Source organism: Tamandua tetradactyla, chromosome 1 (genome assembly GCF_023851605.1).
Source record: "Tamandua tetradactyla isolate mTamTet1 chromosome 1, mTamTet1.pri, whole genome shotgun sequence".
Lineage (NCBI taxonomy): Eukaryota > Metazoa > Chordata > Mammalia > Pilosa > Myrmecophagidae > Tamandua > Tamandua tetradactyla.
This window is the reverse complement of record NC_135327.1, coordinates 141,714,332-141,735,759: the sequence shown is the minus strand read 5'-3', so window position 1 is coordinate 141,735,759 and position 21,428 is coordinate 141,714,332. Positions and strand designations below refer to the sequence as shown.

Here is a 21,428-nt window from a genome sequence, read left to right as displayed (position 1 = left end):
CTAAATACTTAGAAAATTAGATACCCTGGAACTTTTTCAATTGCAGTTTCAAATATAGTTATATTCAGTTAATAAAATTCAATTATGGTTAGCATCTTTATTGGAATCCAAATTCCTTCTCAAATGTTGGATGAGAAAGAAAGCGCTTAGAAACCTGAGAGATTTACAAGTCTCTAAGAGCTATGAGGAACTGAAGAAATTGAGCTGCAACATTTCAGAGTAAAAACTGCTTTTATTTTTTTGAGTCTTGTCTAAGGCTTTAGCTCTCATTACCACTAGCTGATTTCTGATCCGTTTGGAGCAGTTTGAAAAGACCAAAAAGCAGAAGCCCTGTGACTTTTCATGATGTTAATATCTTTACCTAATGAATTTTTAAGCAGTAGAGTTTACTTGGCCCCTAGATTCTATAAACTAGAAAGACACACAGCATTTTTGTATTTTCCCTTTAGCCATCCAAATTCAAGAGCAGCCAAGCATTGTATGTGTTAGACATATTATCTATCAGCTCTGCAAGATGTAGAAAGGTCTCAGCGTGTGTCATTCAGTATGTTGCATTTGACCTAGAAAAGCATTCTTTCGTGAAAAAAGGAATGATAGTCTCTTTTTAATGTTCATAGATTCATGACTACTCTCAGGTATTATAATTGCTTATTGGCTACAAAGAAATTCCTCACATTTAGCACAAATGAATCACTGAACTTAGAAAAAGAATGAAAAAGAAACATTCCTGTGAATTAGAATATATACAGCAGCAGGGCTTGACAGTTCCCGACATGTAAACATGTAATTATTCATATAAAAATCCTGTAATATTCAAATATTACAAACGTGAAAGGATACCTTCAGATTATGGATCATCCCCAATTTAATAAAATTTGCATCTTGACGGCAGTGCAAAATGGGTCCTTTTATGGGTGACTTGTATTTACCCATGGGAACAATTTTATACTTACATTTCATAATCATGGAGAACAGTAGTCATGTTTTTTTACCTAGATGTTAGAAAAGGCTATTTAATACCTGAATCTATCATCTATCCTCTTCAACGTTTTTTCATTGCAAGCTGAGAAAGCCGCTTTTCCCCAAAACCTGAGCCTCTGCACCAAGCTGTAAAATAATTAGAACTATTCAAGTTTGTAAACATATAAGGGAGAAGGTAAAGACATTGAGCAGGTCAGTGTGACAGTGGCTCAGCAGGTAGAATTCTTACCTTCCATGCCGGAGACCCAGGTTCAATTCCCAGTGCCTGCCCATGCAAGAAAAAAAAAAAAAAAAAAAAAAGTACATTGAATAGTAAAGAAATGACATTGATTAAGTATCATTGACTGACCAGGGCAGTGAATTGTTCACCGTAAAAGGAAAGCGAACACTGCAAATACCAGTTTTCTACTCGGTATCCTTCAACCCTGGAAGTATGAATCTCTGCTTTTGGGGAGTTCGGAGATGGGAATAAATGCAGTTGATTTTTCATTACAATTTCAAATAATTCTCATTCTTTATTTAACATTCTCTGGATTTCTTTTCCCCAGACTAAGAGAGGTTTAAAAAAACAAAACACTGGTGTCTTATAAAAGATGGAGGATAAGTTTTCAGATCTCTTAAATCTTGGTTTGAATCCTGCCATCATCAGTTATAAACCATTTAACTTTGGGCAAGTCACTTTCCTTCTCTGAGTTTCAGTTTCTTTTTTTTTTATAATATGGGAATAATAATATCTTTCCCTCAAGAGTGTTAGATGATTTAAATGAGGAAGGTGTCCATTTTAGAACCTACCATGTTTGTAGGCGCTCAATATATGGTTGCAGTTGTGAAATTAGCTCTTTTTTAAATGTCAGCTGTTGAGGAAGTGCTCTATAATAACTGTTAAGGAAAAAAGGAAAAATTTGCTTTCTCTCACTAACATTACATTTTATGTTTGCTGGTTGATGATTAAGAAATTAGTTGGCAGTGTCCATCGGTATTGCACAGCCCTGCACCACTCAAGAGCCACTTCATCCAGAAGCCAGAGCTGAGAAACCAAAAAGGCATATGGATTTTGGACATTTGCTTAGTGAAATTGTATTTTACTGGTTGTCACTGCGACCTCAAGTACACATGCAGAAAACAACCCTTCAAGCTCTCAATCTCAGGCAACCAGAAAGAGTCAGTTAACAGAAATATTACTCAAGTTAATGTGATCAGTTTCCTCAGTCCTTGGCTTCTCTGCATGATTGGTTACAATCTGGGCAAGGAGACTTGCCTCTCTTATGCCTTATTTCACTTGACCAGTGGGGGGTTATTGTCTTGTTAGCCTGAATGAGAGCCCCCCAGGGTGCCCCAAGCTAGCAAAGGAGTAATAAGTTCCTAAGATTTCTTGGAACTCGGAGAAAGATACCCATTAGTTATCAGCTTTCAGCAGGAGCACTTGGCATATTTTCAGTCTGCTTCCTCTTTCCTCCTCTCACAACACACTGTGATCAAAGGAAGCTATTTTTTTAAAGGCCAGTAGATACGTAATGCTATCATTTTTGCAATCCTCTTTGTAAAAGTCATAGCAAAGCATGATCTAGGGCAGAGACAATGAAACTGTGTTTACTCAGGCATAGGAAATGAAGAAAGTAGGAATGAGGATTGTTCAATTTTTTCCTTTTAAACTGCATCAGATGTAATTGATTCAGCCTTACAATTTTAGTTTCTGCTTCTTAATCATTGGTTCTTTGTTTCCAGTACTTATGTAACGCAGGTTAGGTCTAGAAAATAAAAATGTTGCAAATAAAATGTGGTTGCTTACCATATATGTTTTTGTTTTCAGGAGGGACTCCGGATACTTATTTCAAGAGACCTAGATTGCACCAATACGATGTATGTCCAGTTTTCACTTAGATTTATAGCAAAAGGTAAGCCATTTACATAGGTCTAAGTCCTTATTTTCCTTCCAAAAAAATTCCCCATGTACAGTTCCTCAGAAATAATGGAATAACATAAATTTTGTTATATGGAAGCGCTAACATTAATTTGTGTACACAAGTGTTCACAAAAGTTTTTCTGTAATGAAAATTCATCCTAATATAAGGGTAAGATAACGACTATTTTTAAAATCATGTTTATATTAGCTGTAGTAAGTGTGCTAACTGTGGTAGTTAAATTTATTACTATGTCCCTGAGTCTTTCCAACCATGGCTTTCTAGATGTAAGAATTTTAAGCTTAAAAATTTCATCCTGTGGAATTTTGGCTTTTTTTTTTTTTTTTTTACAGAGGAAACCACAAAAAAATCCCTACTCTTTGTCATTCTGACCTTTCATATTAATTTTGAATTTGCCATTTTGAATTTAATAAATTTTGAAGTAGTTTTTTTTAATCATGAGATCTAAATGTTTGACCCTTTCTTTGTAAAATTGTGAGTACAGAAAAGTGTGTATGCGTATCTGAGAGAAGGAGAGATAGAAAGGTATTATAGTATGCAATATTGGATGCAATATTGAAGGCAAGATTTGGTGGGTGTCTTGAGATATTGCCATACAGAAATCGCAAGCTGTCATCATTTCAAGTGCCTCTGAAGTGACTTTGGGCTATAAATCTTCTGTATAAATAGAAGTCTACTTATGCACTGTCAAAAGAATGGACTAATAATATACCATTTGGCCACTTTGTAACAATACAGTTTATGCCAGTGTTATCTCTTCTCTAGGTACTCCAGAGAGGTCTCATTCTATTCTATTACAATTTTCCATCAATGGAGGAATCACTTGGCACCTAATGGATGAGTTTTATTTCCCTCAAACGACCAATATACTCTTTATTAATGTTCCCTTGCCATATACTGCTCAAGCCAACGCTACAAGATTCAGGCTCTGGCAACCTTATAATAATGGTAAAAATGCCTATGTTCTCCTATTATCAGAACTGACTGTTGACATGTTAACTTGTTTGTTTCTAAGGCTGGAGGAAGTATTTGCCAACTAAGTCGCTTAGCTCTCCATAGCACACGTTTTATATGCTTCACTTTTACTGCATCTCAGTGAATATTTAGTTTTATAAATCTATATCATCTATTTACATTTAACTAGTAAGTTCCCTTGATGATATAAATATAGTTTAACCCTGTCACAAAGCTAGGATTTTTAAAACATAATCCCTCATACCATTGGGCTCTCATTAATTGTAATACATTCATGCCAAATTCATTTAGAAATACATAGTTTTTCCTGAGTCATTTTGTTAGTGAAATAGAACAACATTATAACAAATGACATGACAAAATGAGAAGTAACTTAGATCAAGCTGTTGGTGACTTAAATAAAACATTCTGATCACATACAATTATTAAAATTATAGTCTTTCTTCAGTAATAAGTTAAAGTGAATGTATAATTTAATAGAGTTTTCAAATAGTTACAGAAAACGATTATACAGATTTGTAATGTTTTATTGCTTCCTGTATTTCTATTAACTATTGATTATAAAGGCCGTTAAATGCATAGCATCAAATCATGTGTTTAATTGTCAAAGCAAGCACTGAGAAACCATATTAAACAGATTCTTTGCAGAGGTAACACAAAAAAAGATACAGAAAAATGTACTGCATCTGTAACATTTCACCCAATTATGTCCTTTATAAAATATGCCAAAAATAAAATAAAAAATTCAACTTACTGTAAACAGAAAAAAACGTATCTTCTGTAATCACCGAATAATAGTTTTAAAAAAAAAAAAGTAACCAGTTTCATAATCCAAGGGTCATTGTCTTCATGTTGTGTTTGGAATGCCTACCTGATATTTTTTCAGTGTTTCCATCAATTGCATCCAAAACAAGGAAAGGGAGAGAAGCTACTAGAATCAGAAGAAAGATAGGATTAAAGAGAAAAATGAGTGGGTTCATTTAAAGAATCATAATAATTTCTGTAGTTTGTAAGACTTGCACTAAAGTGAAGCAAACCAGGGAATCTTCACTTTGCTGCTTGGCATGATCATATTCAATCCAAAAAGTGCTTTATAAAAGCAGTCTAGTTTTTCCCTTCTTATCTACTATTCTATAACAGCTTCCTCAAACACCCAGCCTTTATCTTTTTAACAGTCCAAGTAATGATTTCACTAGTTTTCTATATCTTTCCAGGTATCTTCAAATATAGAGAGATGTTTTTAAAAGCATTAAGAAAAAGTCTTGTAAAACACAGGGTATTTTTCTTCTTTGTAGTTCTTAGCAATTAAAACGATGAATAAGAACAGTGTATTAATGGCCGTGGCCCTTCAGCCCAGTAGACTGAATCATGGTCCTAAGAAGTCATGGATCAACCCTGAGAATCATGAACTGGTCTTTGCATGGACTAAGTCAGCCTCCGTTGGTTCTGATTGCCCAGCCTCACTGATGCAGATGTCTCACAGTCCTTTAAACCGCTGCAAACACAACCCAATGCCCTCTCTTGCCAGTGGAGGGCCTGTCGCTCCTCGATGACTAGAATGGGCAGCCTGTGTGACAAGCAGTTGGTCACAGCTTTCTGAAATTAGTGAAACTGTTCTTCAGTGTGTCAGTTTAATATGGTTGCAAATTTAATTTGTTCACACTTTAATCACTGTAAATACACTGTTATGTATTTTGTGTTTCTTCATTGGAAGGCATATGTTAACCTGTTGTTACTGGGTTCCTCTGTCTTTTTACTTTCTTCCAATGGGCAGAACTATCTGTTTGACTTTGACATTGGACATACTTGCTTTATCCCAAAATGTATTAGGTAAAAAAGAAGAAATCTGGATTGTGGATGACTTTGTTATTGATGGAAATAATTTAAACAACCCTGTCATGCTGCTGGATACATTTGACTTTGGGCCCAGAGAAGACAACTGGTTTTTCTATCCTGGCGGTAACATTGGTCTTTATTGCCCATATTCGTCAAAGGGAGCACCGTAAGTATTTAATTGAGAGGCTTAAAATAAATCCACTGTTCGAGGGGCTGGAGGGAACTGCCTAAAAATGTAGAGCTGTGTTCCAGTAGCCATGTTTCTTGAAAATGATTATATGATGATATAGCTTTCGCAAGGTGACTGTGTGATTGTGAGAACCTTGTGTCTAATGCTTTTTTTATCTACCTTGTCAACAGATGAGTAAAACATATGGATTAAAAATAAATAAATAATAGGGGGAACAAATGTTAAAATAAATTTAGTAGATTGAAAACTGGTGATCAATGCAAGGGAGGGGTAAGGGGTGTGGTATGTATGAATTTTTTTCTGTTTTCTCTTTATTTCTTTTTCTGAATTGATGCAAATGTTCTAAGAAATGATCATGAAGATGAATATACAACTATGTGGTGAAAAAAAATTTAAAAATAAAATAAATCCCCTGTTCTGTACTCATCATGATGAATTCTTACCTAAACAGATCCCTTGTTGCTTTTGTTGTTTACCAGGGAGGAAGACTCAGCTATGGTGTTTGTGTCAAATGAGGTCGGTGAGCATTCCATCACCACCCGCGACCTGAACGTGAATGAGAACACCATCATACAATTTGAGGTATTGGACTTCGTTCTATTAGAAATGCTTTAAATTTGACCTTGAGCAAAACCTCAGAAAGAGGAGGAAAATATCAAATAATTTCATGCATTATGACTTCTCATTTTGTGCAAGGACACAGAGGTCTCAACGTCATAATTCACTTTTATTAGCACAGTCCATTGTCATACTTAGGTTTAGTTCTGACTTTTCGTCCTTTATTTATGACATCATCTCCCCTCCCTACTTATAATGGGAAGTTGTTGAAATAAATTCTTTTAAACATTATAAAAATGATAATTTTATTAAAAATTATACGATGATAATATTCTACTGTTATTATCATCATAATCAGTTACTTAAGATTCAGGTCAGTGTAACTATAGTCTATACCATGTCTGCACATTTATACAGTATTTATCATGGAGTCATGTATTTTATGCAAAACAATCCTATGCTAATTTTATAATTTCAAATATATTTGCTCCATATATTCCATTAATATTCGTGTCCTCATATTTTTCAAGAGAGCAAATTAATAAAATATAGAAGAAAAACCTTTATCTATTTTAAACCCCGTAATCTATTTCAAAAACTTAGATGAATAAGTAGACTTGAAGGTGCATTTGCCTGCGTTCAATAGTATTAACTTGAGAAGACACACATTTCATACTGAGGTCTGTACCCATCCACAGGAGACTTACTTAAAATAGTACCTAATTGTAGCAATGCAATTTTGAATATTTGCTTTACATTAAATGTGTGTTTCTTCCATATTAGAGTTTTTTCTTGCATCTCAAAAGTCAACAGTCAAATAATGCACTGGGAGAGAAATTTTCCTGGATCTGTTTTAAACTTTGTTATATTTTCTAATTTTATTTTACGTTTAAAAATATTAAGACAAGGTAGCAACTATGGCCCCTTTAAGAGCTCTGTCATCAAAAGAATCCAGGTAGAAACAAGTACCTAGAATTGAAAAAGTTTATTAAATGTCAGTAGTTTACTAATCAGAAGGTAAGATCAGGAATAAGTTCACCTCAAAATTACTGGTTGCTATAATGACAAGAAAATGTTCATACCAATTGAAAAGGGGAAAAAGTTCGTAGAAAGAATCACATGCATTTATTTAATTGTTTTAGTTCAATTCACTTGAAAGCAGGCGAAGTGGAATAGGGTGGTTATTTCCCTAATGCTTAAAAAGATTTTTCTCCTGTGCCAGGGAAATAGTGACAATTGTATTTTATATTGTTTTAATATTGAACATGTGTTAAAGGTTCTTCTGGTGCACAACTTTGGGGATTATTTAGAAGGCATCACAGGAAGGAAAATAGAGGGTATTCCTATTGACTAGACTGTAAAAGAAAAAACCTAAAGCTTAGGGTTAGGGAAATTGTCTTTTCACTATGATTGCTTGTCTTGTCTATGAAAGTAGACCAAAGATAGCATTTGGGATTCTATCCCAGCCTCTGCCTTGCCTGCTTCCTAGCTTTTTATAAAATGAGGGAAAATAAATTTTTCATGAGGGCCTTTGAGATTCTTTATGAAAAAAATATATTTGAAGGTAATATACAATATTATTCAGTTAGGCAAAACAAAATTTTGCAGTGTTAAATATTTCAGCAAGACAGTTCCCAGGAAAATAGACCCTAATGTAGTGAATCATTTCAAAGCTTATTGCTCTGAGATAATTCCTATCACTTTTCCTTCTTCCCAAAGATCAATGTTGGATGCTCGACTGATAGCTCATCTGCTGATCCGGTCCGACTGGAATTTTCAAGGGACTTTGGGGCAACCTGGCACCTGCTGCTCCCCCTCTGCTACCCCAGCAGCAGCCACGCCAGCTCCTTATGCTCCACTGAGCACCACCCGAGCAGCACCTACTACGCAGGGACCACCCAGGGCTGGAGGAGGGAGGTCGTGCACTTCGGGAAGCTGCACCTTTGTGGGTGAGGACCCACTACTTCATGCCGCATCTGTCTCTCATTTAACTGTTTCCTCCCTGAATTCAAGGGTTATCTGCAGTGTTATCATGGAGACATTTTTAAGCACAGCACACTGAGCTGATGTAAAAGCTAACTTACAGTTCAAAGAGGGATTTAAAGGAACACAGCATGGGCCACACCCTGGGGTGGAGGTCACATCCACAGGGTCTGTTATTAATTACTTAGGTGACAGTAGAAATCTGGTTTTCCCCTAATGTTGTGATGACCCCCCACACACACACAAGCACACACAATAGAGATGCAGTTAGAATCGTGTGACTATTGTAAACTTGCCTCTGTCTTCTCATGAAGGGTTTGACAGCCACAGAATACTACTGTTGTCTCATTAAAAATATATATATATATTTAGTTAGCTCTTCCCCACCCCACCCCACCCCCCAGGCATTTCTACATTTTCAATCTCTCTCTCATCATTCTTGTTAAATTTATTTGACTTTTCTGTTGAGAGCTCTTTGGAGATGAAGAACTTCAACCCTAATAAAAATTAAATTTAAAGTATAGTTAAAAAATAAAATTAATGATGCAAGTGAACCGAGAGAGGAAGTTAACAAAGCACCCTGCCTCAGAATTCCTGCTTTCTGTCTTTTCTCACAGAATAAAGAATTTATTCCTTCAGAATATGTCAAAAAAAGAAGAAAGTGCTAAAATCATGCTTTCAAAATGGAAGTAGATTATATTCTCGATGTGTAACTGAGCATAATTAGAAGCCTTGGGTCTTCAAGCAAAACTGTTAATATGTAGTACTCTTCCAAAAGGGTGAAAGTGAATTTTCAAAAGCCTACATATTCTTTGAACATAAATCCATTCACTCATCATTGTCTCATCAACATAATTTTTATAATGTGATTACCAATGATTTTGATATTTTGTGTGGTTTAATATGCCATTACTAACCCTTGCTATTACACTAGGATATTATTCTTATAGAAAATCTATTTTTAAAAAATAGCATTACTAAGCAAAATGTCTTTAGAAGTGATAGCCAGAGGAGGTGAGGACAGTTTGGCGATACGGCTGATAACTCAGAAAGCTAATAGTGGAGGAGAGCTTGTCTATCTGTACAAGACACTGACATAGAAAGTTCTTTATCTCAGGAAAAACATTTTATCCAAAATCAGTTGTACTATTTAAGAGTGTTTGTAACAAGAAGTATAAAAAGGCTTTCAAAAATGTGAAAGAACTTGTTCAAAGATAGGGGAAAACTTCCTGGACTCCACTCAACGAGGACCTCGGCAATGAGACCGCGAAGCTTATTTTTATCATGCTGACATTATTGTTACTCGGCAAATCAGGGATCTCATTTTTTGTCACTTAATTCCAAATGGCCAGAAAAGAAAATCTGAACCAATCATCTCTAGTTAGGAAGCTGAGTCTGGCAACAGGATCAGAGCTGCCAAAAGTCCGCACCTGTGGGTGGGGTAGACAAGGGACATGCATGGGCCCCCAGCCGCTAAATATCCATTACTCCACCAACTCCGTCATGGTCTTGCTGAGAAGCTCCAGGTGGTCTCTTTTCTTGGCCCTGTAGCTTCCTCCAATTACCCAGCTAAGAATTAGATTAAATGGGAAACACCCCTAAAGAGAAGTTGTAGGCTGTGATTTTAGACTGTATAACAACTGAGGCTTGCTTGCTTCAGAATTTCCCACGTGGAAATAACCCTGTCTAATGGAGCTGGAAATAAGATCTTAAAGATCTGCCAACCTTAGGAGTTGAGTGTAGCACCCACACCAGGATAGTGCTCCAGTGTCATCGAGACCCCCTGGCTTCATTAGCATTTGGTGACATCCACTGTATTGAGCTTGCACATAAGCCATGGCAATAGAATTTGGGAATATGAACAAGGGAAATGCAGATGTCTACAGTTCTACCCATTGGTGTTGGATGTCAACTTAAAATATAGTTCCTCCAGTTATAAAGGCCACTTGAAAAACAATCCTACAGTAGTGTGCGGAACTTAGACTGTCCTTTAAATTCCATGTTATTTCTATCCCATGTCATTTATATTTCTATGAAAACAAAGTAAATGTGTTATGGAGACATGCCCACTTTCTGAATGGTATAAGCCTACCTTTCTAACTGCCTTCAAACACTTCCATGAAGCAAAGAATTCACCTTAACAGTACTGTTGAGTTCTTGTGTCAGGAAAAAGCACTCTTCTTAAAACCCACGCAGGCATGAATTGCTGGAAGGCAAAAGTTAAATTTTCTCCAACTCAGTGAACCATTCCTTGGTTTGTATTCAAGATGGTACATAATACCACTACAAGTACTAGATGCTAAAAAATATATAGACCATGTTTAAATTACCCTTTCTTTGCACTTACTGGACCCTCACATACACAAGGAAGTATATTGAATATTTTCAAATGCAAAAATGGCTGGGTTTGGGTTTTTTTGTTTTTGCCTCCACATATAGTCAATTCTCATCTGAAGCATAAGTACTGAGCTTTCATCTAATTTTATTCACATCACCTTTGTGTCCTTTTAGTCTGGAGTCTTTTTGTCTTTAAAACTTCCTCATTGTTTTTGTTTCACGCAGTTTCATAAGGAGTCAACCCAAGCCCCTATTTAATGAAGGCAGTGTTGCATGCTTGAAATTTTAAGTTTATGTTTAAAAAAAGAGAAAAAAGAACAACACATCCTTTGAATACAACCAGCTTGGGAGAATAGATGCTGACATTCACTGGGGAGGATGTCAGTGAGAAATTTTCAAAATAAGATTTCAGCAGGAAGGAACAACAGTCAAACCAGACCCTTCAGCCTGTTTATTACAGTGCTTGTGGTTTCTGTGTCAAGGCAGGTGAACAATAAATATCCAACCAAGGTGGTTCATTTATATTCAGATCATTTGAATAAATAAGAAGTTCAAAAAAATCCATGTAGGTTTTTGTTCAAAGGAAAACTCCAGCCATTTCCCTCAGCTCAGCAGTCTGAAAGTTCAAAAAGTAAGTACTTCTTGCCAAGACTAAACTCTGAAAAGTATTTTAAAATAAAGTTTAATAATGAACTGGCATTTGGGTTCATTAATATGGTGGAATCATGATATAAATAATGAAATTAGGTTAAAATTATATATGGGAACTTGACTCCATCTGCTTTACTAACACACACATTTTCCTCCCACCACCCCTCGCCAGCCCTAGTCTGTCTTCTAATTTCTGTTCCTCAAATAAAAAACTGTTTTGCATTTGGTTTATATAAAAATTGGAAATTTTCACAAGGCACAGAAATAAGCATACATGCCTTTTCTATCTGTCCTCCCCCCCGATAGAAATCCATTTTATACGTCTTTCTAAAGTACTATCCCATTGTCAACAATATGATAGGACAATTCGTTTATAAATCAAAAGAAAAAATATTTTTACAGAAGAAATGAAGAAATCAGAAACATTTAACCAGAAATGAATGATTTTGTCACCTTCTCAATTAAAAATAATCTTTTGGGGCTCTTTGTTCCAAAACAATCTTAGTTTGATTCACAAGACCCTTCACAACAAATTCCATCCAACAAATATGTATTGCATGTCTCCTGTGTATGAAACACTGCGGTACACACCAGGAGAGGGTACAAAGAACAATGAGACAGTCATTGGCTCTAGGAGCCCATGGCTATTAGGGGAGATAGTTTTAAATAAGTCCTACTGTGATTATCGTAATAATGGAGATTCCATCAAAATTAAAGAATGAAGAGAGAGAGAGAGACAGAGAACAATTAAAAGATTAGTTATTTACCATATAACTCAGGAATTCCACTCCCAAGTATATAACCAAAATAATTAAAAATAGGTATTCAAACACTTTTTTATAAATGTTCATAGCAGCACTATTCACAATGGCCAAAATTTCCATGAACTGATGAATGGATGAACAAATTGTAACATATCTAGATACTGTAATATTATTAAGCCATGAAAAGGATCAAAGTACTGATACATGCTGCAACATGGATGAACCTCGAAAATGTCATGCTAAGTAAAAGAAGCCAGATGCAAAAGGCCGTATATTGTATGATATTGTTTTTATGTAAATATAGGTATATCCATAGGTACAAAAAGCAGACTAGTGGTTGCCAGGGACTGGGGGAAGAGGGGAAGGCACAGAGACTGTTTAATGAGTCGAGTTTTCTTTTGGTGTAATAAAAGGTCTTGGAACTAGACAAAGATGATGGTTACACAACATTGTGAATTGCTATATGCCACTGATTGAACACCTTAAAATGATTATTGGTTAATTTTATGTTATGTGAATTTTGGCTCAATTAAAAAATAATTAATTATATGGGAGAGTAGATAGTAGGAATGGAGAAAGCCTCACCAAGGAAATAAATGCTGAAGGCGGTGGGAAGGACAGGTGGAATTTTGACAAACTGATAGTACTGGGAAGGTTTATAGGGAGCAGAAACTGTATTTACAAAATCCTGGAAGTTAAAGAATGGAACGTGTGTCCTCAAAATGGCAAGTCATATTTTCTGCTTCTTGAGTGTGGTACTGAGGTGGTAACTGCCCAGTGCTCATTGATCAGATGTGCTTACTTCGATGATGTATTGATGTATTGATTCACTTTTGAAAGACATGTACTTCTTTTCCAGATCTGTGCGTTTCAGATGGTACCAGGGGTTTTATCCTGCTGGCTCTCAGCCAGTGACATGGGCCATTGATAACGTCTATGTTGGTCCCCAATGTGAAGAGATGTGTAATGGACACGGGGGTTGTATCAATGGGACCAAATGTATATGTGATCCTGGCTACTCAGGTCCAACCTGTAAAATAAGCACTAAAAATCCTGATTTTCTCAAGGATGATTTTGAAGGTAAGTTTTTTGCCTAAATCCTATGTAGCTTTGTAAAAGAACTTAAATGTTAAACATAATTTGTAACATAGGAGTAATCATTAAGTTCCACTATATTATGTTATTATTCATCATTATAATTGTGACCACCAAAGTCTTCATTTGGTTCTGAATTTTATAGGATGCCATTTTTGAAACGATAATCAGTAAAAGTGAGCAGGACCTTAATTGAGAAAAATGAAGACTATTTTCATCATTTTTTCTACCACATGTAATTGCTGAGTAATGATAATTTTAGAAAACATTTATATAAGGTTAATCTTCTTAGATAGAGAAAACAGTTCACAAAAATATAAATTTCTCCCGCTGCTTTACATAAGCACAATAATTTTCTGTATCTTTGTTTTGCACCTAATTGTCATTATATGTGAAGTTACAACAGAGAAATGCATATGATGTAATGACTGAAAAAGAAGTATGCAAGTTTTATATGCACTCTGATCAAACTATGGAAAAGCATTCTCATATGAAAAAGTCTTGAATATAATAATTGTCTATGTTAGAATAAAAGAAATTATTTTTCTTCTTTTTCCCAAGTTTCCATAAAATTGTTATATTTATGATTTAAGATGCATTTTGTTTGTTTGTTTTTTGTTTGCTTGTTTTTTGTTTTGGGGTGCATGGTCTGGAAATCGAACCCGGGTCTCCTGCATGCAAGGCGAGCATTCCACCACTGAACGACCCATGCACTCAAGATACATTTTAAATCCAGATATAGGATAAGTATCTGAAGAGATCTGACAGCTGGTTTTGAGAGACAGTGTTTAATAGGAAATGTTAAATCATGCTGACATTTTTCCTGTTAACTGTGTTTTTACAAATATCACATTATACCTGTCTTATGCTGTCCTCACATTAGCAAGGACACGTGAAGAGGTCAGTGGAAAGGCCACTGTACCCTCCCTTGCTTTTGACCTGGACCATCCTCTAGCTGTGCAGTGTCTTTTCTTAGCAAAGTGGGGGAGTGGAAAGGAGAGACCCATCTGGCTAGAGCAGAAATACTCAAGCAAAGGCCCCCTTGCCCTGTCATGTGGACCCTTAAATTGTGCCAGCAAAGGCTAAACAATTCAAACAACCTAGAAGACTGAAGAAACTGCTTATCCCCAAACTTATGATTTCAGTATTTATGACTTCATATTTTAAAACTACATGATGCATTTACCATCCCCCTTTGAAAAAATATTATATGACTCTACTTGGTGTCATAGATAAGCTATATTTTCCACTTTTTTTCAGGCCAACTAGAATCGGATAGATTCTTATTAATGAGTGGTGGAAAGCCATCTCGGAAATGTGGAATTCTTTCCAGTGGGAACAACCTCTTTTTCAATGAAGATGGCTTACGCATGTTGATGACACGAGACCTGGATTTATCACATGCTAGGTAATCATTTTTTAATGCCACTAAGAAGCCACATTGTAAGATACAGTAGCAGGACATAATCAGATCAGAAAGAAGCAGAGATCTCAAAGATTAGGGCTTCCACTGGAAAGGCTGAACCTCCTCTGTCGAAGACTCCTTTAAGACGCAATTTATGTAATTTCCATTTTAGAACTGAATGTGATTTGTACAATCACTAGGTCAGAAAGTAAACACAGCTAAACAGACAAAAGTCAATATCTGGCATACTTAAAAAATTGTAACCGGGAAATCACCATGTTTAGCTTACTTTAACTTCAAGAAAATAATCATGTATCTTCTTTATACAGAATACTTTCCATTGGCACTTCGGACTAAATTATTTACATTTATTACAGCCTGCTTAAACAAAACTTTATACATCCCCAAACAATTCACAATTAATTTGATCTCCGTTACCAATTTAAGAAAAGGGCATTTAAAGTACATTTTTCCCAATGATTCGCTAACACATTCTAAGCAGTCATTCCCTAAATTGAGCAAAGTCACTCAGAAACAAACATTTTAAACTGGCTCAGAGGATTAAGTCCTGTCAAGACGTATATCCCTTGATCATCTGATGAGCCAAAAACTTAAAAAGGAACATAAAAAGGATAGTTTAACATGCACAAAATGGAACCCTGACCTATTTTTGCAAATGAACAAAGAAATCATGTTTTTAAAAACTAGTTCAGAGTATGTTTAAAAACATCGTATAAAATTAACCTCGTCTTTCTCCTAAACCCTTCATTTATTAAATTATAAATTTGATCATAGTTCATAGAAAATACAGTTCTATATATGAGACAATAATTTAACAGTTATAGAGAGCACGATTGTATTTATTCTTATTACATTTTAATGCATGTGGTTTAATCTGATGCTCTTTACTTCATATTTTCTTTGGCAGTTGAATTATCTAATTTAGAAATTATTAAATTTTTCTCCAAATCTGTGATTCCAACATGGTTTAGCTATCACTAAATTTAAAACATTTTTTCCAATGCAAGTAGACTCTATGCTAAACATTTTTATTTATAAATGAATATTGTTTTTATAAATGTAAACATCACTAGGCAACAACTGTGTATTTTTTTTCATTAATTCAAAGTTAAGCGTTCCCTTATTTATCTCACCTCAATAGCATGCTGTGTAGGATTTGCATATATTGACCTCCAAATGCTCCATGTAAAAATCCTACTTTTCTCAGGGTCATGCGATGAATAAATGCCCAGTTAATGGGGTTGGGGAAGAGGGGCAGGTAAGGGGGTTTCTCATAAAGAATACATGGTTTTATATATGATACTGCTAACATTTATTACAAGCCCCAATGTAGTTCATATGTCTAACAATCATACAGTACTGGGTATGTGTGTGTGGTTACACATGAAATTTATTCTGCACTACCAGCTAACAAAGCAGCCAGACCAGGCACCAGCAGCTTGCCTGCCAAAGATAACATGTGAGCTAGTTTTCATTGGCACCCCAGCTGGTTGTTACCACTCTGTCCACTTCGCTGCCAGCTGGGAAGGCTCCCACTGGCTGGTCGCCACAGTACTTGATGGCCAGTATCATCAATCCCCAGACCCAGCAACAGTCAGAGGCTGGCACAGTGCACCCCCCCCAACCCCCCATATTCACGCTCCCTTGCCCCCAGCGCAAAACAGAAAAGAGGGCCAGGCTTAACACACATCTTCCAAAAGATGTCTGGCCTTTCACAAAGAGACGCTACAAGTGTTGAATTTAAATGTGTAATCCCAAAACCAATGACATAACATATGAAAAAGTACTGGTGAAACCTGAGAATGGATGATCTTTCCAATAATGTGGTGTAAACTGTATTACTTATATTCTGCCAGTTTCACATACTAAGGAGAACAATCCAAATTTGCACATTCCCAACCTTGAATGGATCTTTTCCATCCTCTTAAACAAGAGCCAAAGGGTGCAATGAATGTCACTTCCCTCAGACTCTCTTCTGAGAAAACATACCATGATATAAATACGGACACGGTATTGCCTTCTTTTCAGACTTCACATTTTATCAACTCCCTTTCACATTAAAAAGGGAAATCAGTCTTTGAAATGTTTGCTTGGAACATTCATTAAATTATCATATTCATCAAAGCCATGTACACACATACACACCATATTACCCTGTGTGCTTATCTTTTGTTAATGATGTGGACTGTTCATTAAAGTAAAACTCTACAGTAAAATTTACTAATGTCAGGTTTGTGCAGTTCTTCATGAGACTAGGATGTGGTAAAGGTGTTCCAGACCCCAGGAGCCAACCTGTGCTTCTACAATATTCTCTCAATGGCGGCCTCTCATGGAATCTTCTCCAAGAGTTCCTCTTCAGCAATTCCAGCAACGTGGGCAAGTACATTGCCCTGGAGATACCCATGAAAGCCCGTTCTGGTTCTACCCGCCTCCGCTGGTGGCAGCCATCTGAAAATGGGCACTTCTACAGCCCTTGGGTTATTGACCAGGTCAGTCCCTTCAGGATTAACTATTTTAATTTTTGTCTCTTGAACTGAATATGGCCTCAGTATAGCATTTAGTCTAGTCCCCTCATTCGGTAGAGGAAGTCCAGAACAGTTGAGTAATTGCCCGAGGGCACACAGCTAGTTTAGCTAAGGCATTTATTTCCTTCTATTCTCTATTCCTTCCATTGCCTAAGTTTATAAAAACAAAGGACACAGCAGAAGGCTTAGGATGTGCTCACAGAGGATTCTGCCATATAGATGGAGGGACTTTATCAAGCGTGATACAATGTTATAATTCTCTGAAAAGGAAAATGTGCATTGGCTGCCACATGCACTAGTTCCCAAATCCTCTTTCCCAGCCTTTAAAGAAAAACATAAATTTCCCCAGCATTCCTTATGGACTGTCCTAAAGGATCTTCATACATAATACAATGTGCATCAAATAGAATTCGAAGAACCTGTTAACAGTAAAGTCCAAGCAAAGAAAGAAACTGAAATGGTATAGGGTACAAGTTTCCTTAAATAGAAATTTTAAATACGAAACAATCAAGCGTGAGCCAAATTTTGCTTTCCCAGCTTGAGTACATGTGGTTTCCAAAGGCAGAATTTGGCCCATTAAGTCTGTGAATGGTTTTGTCAATCCTTTGATTTGTTTTCAGTAGCTCCTTGCCAGATGGGCGAGGAGAACACATAAACAACAACTTTCTGAAAGGTCCCCTGACATTAAGCTTGCTGTATTATGCCAGTTCTGAACAGGTTGACAAAAACAAAAGACTGAGCTTTCCTGTATCTTGAAATCAAATAAAAAATTTATTTTTTTAAAAATACATTTCAGATTCTTATTGGAGGAAATATTTCCGGTAATACAGTTTTAGAAGACGATTTCACAACTCTGGATAGTAGGAAATGGCTGCTTCACCCTGGAGGCACCAAGATGCCTGTGTGTGGCTCTACTGGGGATGCTCTGGTCTTCATTGAAAAGGCCAGCACCCGTTATGTGGTCACCACAGATATTGCCGTGAATGAGGATTCATTCTTACAGATAGACTTTGCTGCCTCCTGCTCTGTCACAGACTCGTGTTATGGTAAGTATTCTATTTCCAGATAGACAGAGGCATGCAAATGGGCATCTATGGCTGCCTTGGTCAAAGGACTATTCTGCACCTCTGATGAGTCCATAAGTAACACACAACTGCACTTTGAGTCAAACCATAGCTGTATTCTTGAAAATGATGTTTGTGAATTGATTTTTTCAAAGCATCAGGATGTGAGCAGGTGTACATGAAGCTCTCCTTTATAAAGTAAATAACATAGTCCCCAGTTTATCTTTTTGTAAATCCACATATCTTCATATCAGACTTGCAAAATATACCTGTTTTTAGTAGCAGACTTGAAAAATATATCTATATTCAATGCATTTTCTTGTGACAGTTTTCCATTCAAGGTTCTCATTGCGTATGGAACTCTAGAATTAAGTAATAAGATTTATACATTTATTTTTATACATGTGGATTTTAATTCATGGGGCTTTAGATTAGTCCAGCTATTGTCTCTTTTCCACCTCCCCAGTAATCAGTGATGAAATTATGCTGTTCCCGTCTTCCCTTATACTTTGTGGGTCATAGCTTATTCTAGGCAACCCTCATTGACCAATTTGCATCCCCCAGGTTGCACACACATGTGCACACACACTCATCCACACATACCATATGCACTCATGCACACATGGCCCTATCTTGGAAGAAATACATACTGATTTCATTATGTATTTGGACCCTTTATCTGAACTGACAGACCTGTCAGTATTCTTGGGGTCTCCTAGTCTTTCACCATCCATATCATTCTTTTTCTAAGCGATCCAAACTACAGTGTTCACAAGGCTTTGCTCCATTTGAGACTCTGGCGGGCCCAAATCTGAGAAATTTGGTTTCTTCCAAGGCCCCATGGAATCCAGATTTTTGTATTTCTGCTACATGATGGGGATATCTTAGGAGGAATCCCAGAAGTCCTCATCCTACCTCAGACTCTATCGATCAGTCAACACTAGACAAGGTAGTGGGGGTAGAACTTGGAAAAGAGAAAATGGAACAGAATAAAGAGTAAAGTATTCATCCTGCATCCAGTAGGTTATGCTGCCTAGCTGAAGGGATGCTTTAAAAAGTTGGAGTTTAATAATTGACTAAGTCAAGTGCTATGGAGTACTGATGAGAAATGTAATGAGAGTTCCAAGGAGAGAGAGAGTTGAACAATGGATGGTCAATCTAAGCAATTAGAGAGGATTTCCAAAAGGAGCAGAGTCTTAACTGCTTCTTGATGATGAAAGCAAATTTGAAGAGTGGACCGAGAAGAGAGGACAAGCTGAACTGGGTTTGTAGCATAGCGGAGAAACAAAGGTGGGGGGTTCCCTGGTTCATGGGGAAACAATGAGCAGACTGGCCTGACCAGGCAGTGTTGGCATCGAATGGAGTAGAGCAGAAAGCATTGACAATGAAAGCTGAAATGTACTTTTAGGTCCTGTACTCCTACTTCCTCATTAACGTAGGAGTTCAGTGAGAACCTAAAGAAGTGAGTTGACAGCAGGAGCACCAGGACTGAAAGTCTATCCTCATAAACATTGCCACGTGTACCTTCTACCATAGGCTGCTGCAGCCTCCTGAGAGAGGTTAAACGGAACCATAAAATGAAAGAGGAAAGAATCAAGTGGATTTGGCAACAAATTATGAAGGGCCTTAAAGCTAGGCACATGATTTTGTGCTTGATTAGGTCAAGAATAGGAGGGTACACACGCAAGGGAGTGACTTACTATGTTTCAGTTATTGATGAAGGAGGAAAGGAAAGAATCCCAGTAAAAAAGCCACAGTGGTATCTCTGTAGGAGGTGATGAAGACCTGGACTAGGGGGCATGAAGAGAAATGAAATGGATAAAATTGATATGAGACAATGCAAATAGAAAGGAAAAGAGCAGTGCACCTCAGGACTAGGTGTGACAGGTTAAACACAGGAGTGAAGGACAGCGAGGAGTGAAATGCTTGTAAATTTTGAACCCAGATAACTAGTGTAATAGTATTGCCATTGATAGAGTTTGGTAATTAAGAGAAGATTTTCATTTGTGATGGGAAATCATGAGTTAAGTTTCGGTGAAAGTAGTTCTAAGTGGAGATGTCCTTCAGTAAGGAGGATATTGAATATAAAAAGCAGGAATTTCATCTACACTGTTCATCACTACACGCCCAGCGTCCATCACAGTGCCTGACTAAATAAACATTTGTTGAATGAATAGAATCAATTTTTGAGACATAAGATTGGGAGAGTCTGACACAGAGGGAATAGTTGAAGACCCAAGCGTGTACACATGGAATAGAAAGAAGGCCAGAAGCAGAGTCTGGAAGAATGCCCAAAGCTGAACTAGTTAGCAAAGGAGAAACTTGGATTCACATCTGCCAAAGTAAAATAAAATTTCGAGATCCAGGGAGTAATCTCTAATGTCCAGTGCTGTAGGGAGGACGAGTACAATGAAGAGAGACCAGGTCATTGTATTTAACTACAAAAGGGCCATAGTAACCTTAGAGCAGTATGTGTACCCCATGCTGGCTGCACTGAAGAATTACCCGGGGAGCTGTCAGCTCTGCCTGTCTTGGCTGTGCCCCAGAAGAGTTCAATCAGAATCTCTGGAGGTGGGACCCAGGCATCAGTAGTTTGTAGAAGTACCCAGGTGATTTGTGTGCAGCCAAGATTGAGAACAAATGCCGCAGAGAAAGCAATTTCTGCAGAGAGGTGTGGGCTGAGGCCAGTTTGTACAGCATTAAGAAGGAACTCGGGAGAGAGAAATATGACAGGGAGTATAGATTGAATGCCTTAGAAGTAGAGAACAGGAAGAAAGAAATATCTTTCCATAGACCCACAATCTGAAAAGTAATGAATTCCGTGACCTAAGTCTATCTCCTCACCCCTCTGATTTCCTGTATATTCCATAACATGGCAGAGCAAGATATATAGGTAAAAGTGATTTTTACTATTTCTTGGAAGTTTCACCTATACCATGAGCAAAATTGGCATTGGTTGGTCAGGATACCTACAGAATGGCTAAAATTTGAGAAGACTGCTCAAGTTTTTTTTTTTTTAACTATTTAAAAAAATTACTAAAAACATAATTTAATATCTTTATAATTAAGATCTATACTTATATGTTAACCATTAAATTAATTTACAATGGATGTATAAATT

General features: G+C 36.7%; 1 protein-coding gene across 11 annotated transcripts in view; it reads left to right on the top strand.

The window, feature by feature from the left end:
- The window catches only part of RELN (reelin), a 530,878-nt gene that overhangs the window by 439,879 nt on the left and 69,571 nt on the right, over positions 1–21,428 (top strand). For all 11 annotated transcript variants that reach the window (XM_077158967.1, XM_077158900.1, XM_077159048.1 and 8 more), the window contains 9 exons: positions 2,792–2,876; positions 3,669–3,851; positions 5,709–5,880; positions 6,384–6,486; positions 8,182–8,411; positions 13,057–13,277; positions 14,553–14,700; positions 16,949–17,207; positions 18,040–18,289. In XM_077158967.1, the coding sequence (XP_077015082.1) occupies positions 2,792–2,876; positions 3,669–3,851; positions 5,709–5,880; positions 6,384–6,486; positions 8,182–8,411; positions 13,057–13,277; positions 14,553–14,700; positions 16,949–17,207; positions 18,040–18,289 (1,651 nt within the window). The remainder of the gene's footprint in view (positions 1–2,791; positions 2,877–3,668; positions 3,852–5,708; positions 5,881–6,383; positions 6,487–8,181; positions 8,412–13,056; positions 13,278–14,552; positions 14,701–16,948; positions 17,208–18,039; positions 18,290–21,428) is intronic.